This window comes from Stegastes partitus, unplaced genomic scaffold, assembly GCF_000690725.1.
Source record: "Stegastes partitus isolate 25-593 unplaced genomic scaffold, Stegastes_partitus-1.0.2 Scaffold1371, whole genome shotgun sequence".
Classification (NCBI taxonomy): Eukaryota; Metazoa; Chordata; class Actinopteri; family Pomacentridae; genus Stegastes; species Stegastes partitus.
The window spans coordinates 84,798-90,155 of NW_007579102.1; the positions used below are offsets into that span (position 1 = coordinate 84,798).

At 50.2% G+C, this 5,358-nt stretch overlaps 1 protein-coding gene across 1 annotated transcript in view; it reads left to right on the forward strand.

Moving 5' to 3' along the window:
• The first annotated feature begins 32 nt into the window (after nt 1–32).
• LOC103370112 (uncharacterized) overlaps nt 33–5,358 on the forward strand; it is a 14,104-nt gene continuing 8,778 nt past the window's right edge. The window contains exons 1-2 of the mRNA XM_008299033.1: nt 33–632; nt 2,003–3,443. Of these exons, the coding sequence (XP_008297255.1) occupies nt 80–632; nt 2,003–3,443 (1,994 nt within the window). The 5' untranslated portion in view covers nt 33–79. The remainder of the gene's footprint in view (nt 633–2,002; nt 3,444–5,358) is intronic.

Sequence of the window (5,358 nt, forward strand, 5' to 3'; positions counted from 1 at the left end):
GAGCTCCACCTGTCCTCGGAGCTCCACCTGTCCTCAGAACTCCACCTGTCCTCAGAGCTCCACCTGTCCTGCCGCTGTGATGCCGCCTCCCTCCAGCAGGGGTCGCTGTCTTCTCTCACCGCTCCGCTCTCGTCTCTGCGCTTCGCTCTCGTCGTCGACGCGGAACTCGGAGTGTTTACCTCCCCGCTGGCTCTCTTTGTTCTGGAGCCTCCGAGTGCGGAGAAGCCGCAGAATGTGCGCCGTGCGGCTGCTGCGGGTGTCGGTCCATGAGCGGATCAGCGCCGCCGCCGAAGACTTTCTGCTGCAGCTGGAAAAAGGAGAAGAAGCGGCGGAGCTCCCGGCGCTGAGAGCGCTGCTCACCGAGCGGCTAACGGCGGCTGCGGAGGAGATCGTCGGTCTGTTGGAGGAAACCGTGGCGGAGTACGAAGACCGAGTGGAGCGGTCGGAGCGGGAGATCTGCCGCCAGAGGAGGCTGCTCGATGCCGTGCTGAAGCCCGAAGTCCGGCTGCACCGAGCAGGTCAGTCCCCGGTAGCTGCCGCCGGAGACAGCCGAGCGGAGCCGAGCGCAGTCACACCGGGAGACACTGAGGTGACAGGTAGAGAGGGGCGGAGCTACCAACACCTGGACTCAGGTACCAGCACCGTTACTCTATAAAGTACCGTTACTTTATAGACACTGCATTCAGGTAAAAGCACGTTGCTTTATGTAGAAGTGCTGTTACAATAAAAACTGTGAACTCAAGTGAAAGTTCCTTTGCAGCAGTGATGGGAGGTGATTCACAGCGAAGCCCTGCCTGACACATCACCACTTTGTAGAAAACATGGATCAGTTGTTTGGTCTCTTAAAGGTCTTTAAATAGTGAACATGCAGGTTATGGAGAGACCTTCCCTCAGCAGAGGTGGAGGTCTGAGGCATCACCTGTTTACAGCTCAGTCCTCAGATCTCTCCCCAGGAAGATGAACCCACATCCACACCGAGCCACAGAGACCCTAACGAACCCCACTGTGTCAGGGGGAGCACTAACGAGTCACATGACGAGGGGGAGGAGCAACAAACCCCCAATTAAAACCCAAACTCAGGTGTTAACGTCTCCTTCAGGATGTGGAACTCCCAACTAGTCAGTCAGAGCTGATGAAGCCTCCTGGATGAAGGTGGAACATCTTCAAGGAACTCAAGCAGGTCCAGCTGCTACCATTAAACTACCAGAACAACCAGAACAACCAGAAGAACCAGAAGAACCAGGACCTGGAGAACGAGGATCTGTATGACTGAGAATCTTCACGTAGGTCAATGTTGCCTCAAACGTCTGGTTTAGTCCAAAGATCTTCAGTTTACTGTCACAGAGGAAAGAAACCAAAAAACATTCACTGAAGAACATTTTATTATACGCATGTATATCTGCAAGTGTGTGTGTGTGTGTGTGTGTGTGTGTGTCAGCGCTACACAGAAACTCAGACCACAGCAGCTGTTTTTTTAATGATCTCTACATGTTCAAGTTCTTTGATATGATTCTGACATTTTAATTAACTTTAAGCTGATGGGCTGATCAGCATCTCTGTGTTCAGCCCGTAAATCACCTGCTTTGTTCAATATGAAATCAACTCAGTCTGAACAAACCTCCTCAGAACACCTGGTTCTGGTTCTGCAGCACCTTCATCTACTGACCAGAGTTCTACCTTCAGACTGTGAATGTTCCAGAGCTCCAGGTCCTTGAAGTCCACAGAGGAGGGTCCAGATTGATCACTTTAATGGACTTTTTCCATCATTTCTGAGCCTCAGAACTCTAAATTAGACGCATGACATGTATTGTGGCAGAATAAATGTTGTTTATAAGATGATCCTGTTATTTTCTGGAGGTAAACATGATCCTTTCATTCGCTAGAACTTGCTCTGACCACACATGCTGATATGAGCCTGAGCAGAGCCTCTTTGAAGTTGAATCTTTGGGTCCTGTATTGATTATTGATTGATCAATGTTAATCAGGTGTTGTGTCCCCTTAGAGTCTCTGCAGTCGGTGAGTGACCCGAACCTCCATCCTCCGCTTGACCCTGCAGACCTGATCGACCAGGACGTCAGCGATGTGTCCGTGCCGCCCTCGCCATCTTACCAGCCACCGGTGTCCGGCAGCAGCGACGGAGACCCGGACAGCGACTGGGCCGAACAGAACCGGGCGCTCGGCTCTCAGAGGAGGAAGAAGAGAGGGCGGCCGCCGCTCGCCACCAACAAACGGAAACGTTCGAGTCCTGCTCAGCTGTTCAGCTGCTACGTGTGTGGCCGCTCTCTGCAGGGAAAAGGCTTCCTGCTCAAACACGTGCTGCACGCCTGCGCCAACAACCCGGACTACCGCTGCGGCTACTGCGGCGATTGTTTGGACTCGGAGAACAACCTGAGAGCTCACATTCAGGAACACCAGCTGAACAGCAAGACATGCTCATTCTGCGGGAAAACCTTCCACTCCATTCTGGCACAAGAGCTGCACGTGCGGCTGCACACCGGCGAGAAGCCACACAGCTGCCACGTCTGTGGCAAGAAGTTCAGCCAGAAGGGCAACCTGACATCGCACCTGCGTGTGCACGCCGCCGAGAAGCCCTTCAAATGCAAAGAATGCAGCCGAGCCTTCTGTCACATGACCTCGCTGGAGCGCCACATGGAGGAGCACAGTGGTGCAGCGGTGCATTCGTGTAGTGTCTGCGGTCAGGAATTCAGCAAGCGTCACAGCCTGCGGCGGCACATCGTGACTCATCGGAAGGACGTCATCCCCAAATCGAAGAGGTACCGCGGCCCGGCGCCATCGTACTGCTGTAAGGTTTGCGGTGTCGCCTTTGACAGGAAGAGCTTCCTGGTGAAACACGTGGAGACACACCTGCAGGACGCTGAGCGCTGCTGCGGACTTTGCGGACACCAGTATGAATCAGCCGACAGCCTTGCTGTGCACCTGCGCTCCCACCGTGACACTGGCAGTACCTGCGACACGTGTGGAAAGTGCTTTCCGGGTCACTCAGCGCTGCTGATGCACCTGCGGATCCACACAGGTGAGAAACCCTACACCTGCAGCTACTGTGGGAAGGCTTTCAACCAGAGCGGCAACCTGAAAACACACCTGAAGATTCACACCGGTGAGCGGGCTTTCTCCTGCAGCCTCTGTGGGAAAGGCTTCACACAGAAACAGACGCTCGACACACACGTCCGCTTTCACAACAAGGAGCGACGTTACCTGTGCCAGGTGTGCGGGAAAGGCTTCATGCAGGACGTGGACCTGAAGAGACACATGCTTATCCACACTGGTGAGAAACCATATGGCTGCCGCGTCTGCGGGAAAAGCTTTCAGGCGCGACGCTCGCTCAACGGGCACCTGAAGGTTCACGCCGCCGGAGCAGTCGGCGCTGCTGCAGAGGACGAGGTGGAGCCGGTGGATGGATTCTACTCAGGATTCATCCAGTTGTAGAGACACCTACTGGTCGGAGGACTGGAGCGTGTTCGTAAAATGGAAACCGTAACGCTGCATTGATCAGTCAGGACTTTGATGATCGATTGTCTCAGTTTCATTCTAAACAGTGATTCTGTTTTCTTTATAAAGTCTTGATCCATCTTGAGTTCGTGTTTTTGTCTGACTGTGAACTCCATGTTTTCACTGTACCTGCTCCCTTCACTTTATCGATCAGCTAATTGATCGGATACTCATTTGATCACCTTTGTAGCTGGTGTTTATTCGTTTTGCAGCTTCAATTTTGTGTCTGCAGAAGATAAAAATTAAGTCAGACTTTGCTCAGAAAACACAACGTAGGTTTTTTTAATCGATCGATAATGAAATTGATCGTTAACTGCAGTAGTTTTGATTTGATTGATCACAGTGCAATACAGCTGAGGCTCATATCCGTGTTCACGAGCATAAAACAATCTGATGACAATGTATTGATCTGTCATTTGTGACTCCAGTCTTTTGATGATGGCCTCGTATGAGCTGATCAACAAATTATTGATCATCTTAGTGCTCATCAGTGATGCTGCCTGAGATCCATGTGGATGAGCTGCTGTTGGTGAATCTGCTAAGTTTCTCCTGCAACAGTGTATTGATCAGTGTATTGATTGTGGTATTAATCGTGGTATTGATCAATATATTGATCAATGCATTGACTGGTTTTACTGAACAGTGTAGTCATTATGGTATTGATCAGTATATTGATCAACGTATTGATCATGTTATTGATTAATGTATTGATCATGGTATTGATCGGTGGTATTGGTCAATGTATTGATCAATTGTACTGATCAATGTATTGATCCATGTATTGATCTGTGGTCACCTGCAGCAGTTGAATGTTTCATATTATAATGCGACCGTAACAACACGTAGGCATGTTTCTGTTTCAGTCGTGGCTGCAGGTTTCTACACTCGAATACTTTCAGATTTGGTTTGAGCTGCAGGAGGTCGACAGTCACAGCAGGAGGGAACCAAACATCAGGTAAAGGTTCCTCGCTTGTTTCTGTCGGAGCCTCTGCTCAAATATCAGCAGGTATTGATCGTCTGCTTTGAACATGTTTCAGTCTGTTTCAGCCTAAGTTCAGTTCAGTGTTTCGTCGGCTCACAGAGCTCCAGAGAGGAACTAAACTCACCTGGTTTCAGGTAATTGTGACGTCACAACTCCTTCAAACTAATGTTTGGTCTCTCAGCTGTTTGAGCAGCTGCAAGAACTGGTGGAGACTAGTGAGGCGTTTAAGGAACATGTGGGAACTATACTATCACCAAACAGCCTGCTGCACTGGGATGGACTTTGTCCATCATTTCTGAGGCTCGTAGGTCTTTTTAGATCTGAAAACAGAAGCAATGAGTTATTTGCAGACTGTTGCTGTTGGAGAAAGTGGTTCTGCGCTTTAGCAGCACAGTCAGAAATGATCAATAGTATTGATTATAGCAGAAGCAAAGAGGTGCTGCCTCTGACCCACAGTATCACCAAACTCCAGCAGAATCAGGTCAGAACTAGAACCAGCTGATCTAATTGAGGTAATTCAAAGCAAATGGTCTCTGTTATGCCCCGCCCACAGCGATCCATCTGATCGGTTACACATCACAGCACCGAGGAATAAATGGTCGGCACCTACAGCTCCTTCCTGCCTTGCTTCACGTTCCTCCTTCACACACATTCATCTGCTGCCTGGCATCAGGAGGGAACGGAACCAGCAGCCGGATCAGAGGACAGCCGCTCTTCAGCTGAACCACAGCAGCATCGATGTTGGAAAGTTCTGTCAAACAGAAATAAAGGTTCTGACACCGACATTCTGATTTCACAATTATTGATCTCTTTGATCGATCAGCAGAGTAGCAGTACTCTATCAGTAGTGCTGTAGTAGGACTGTG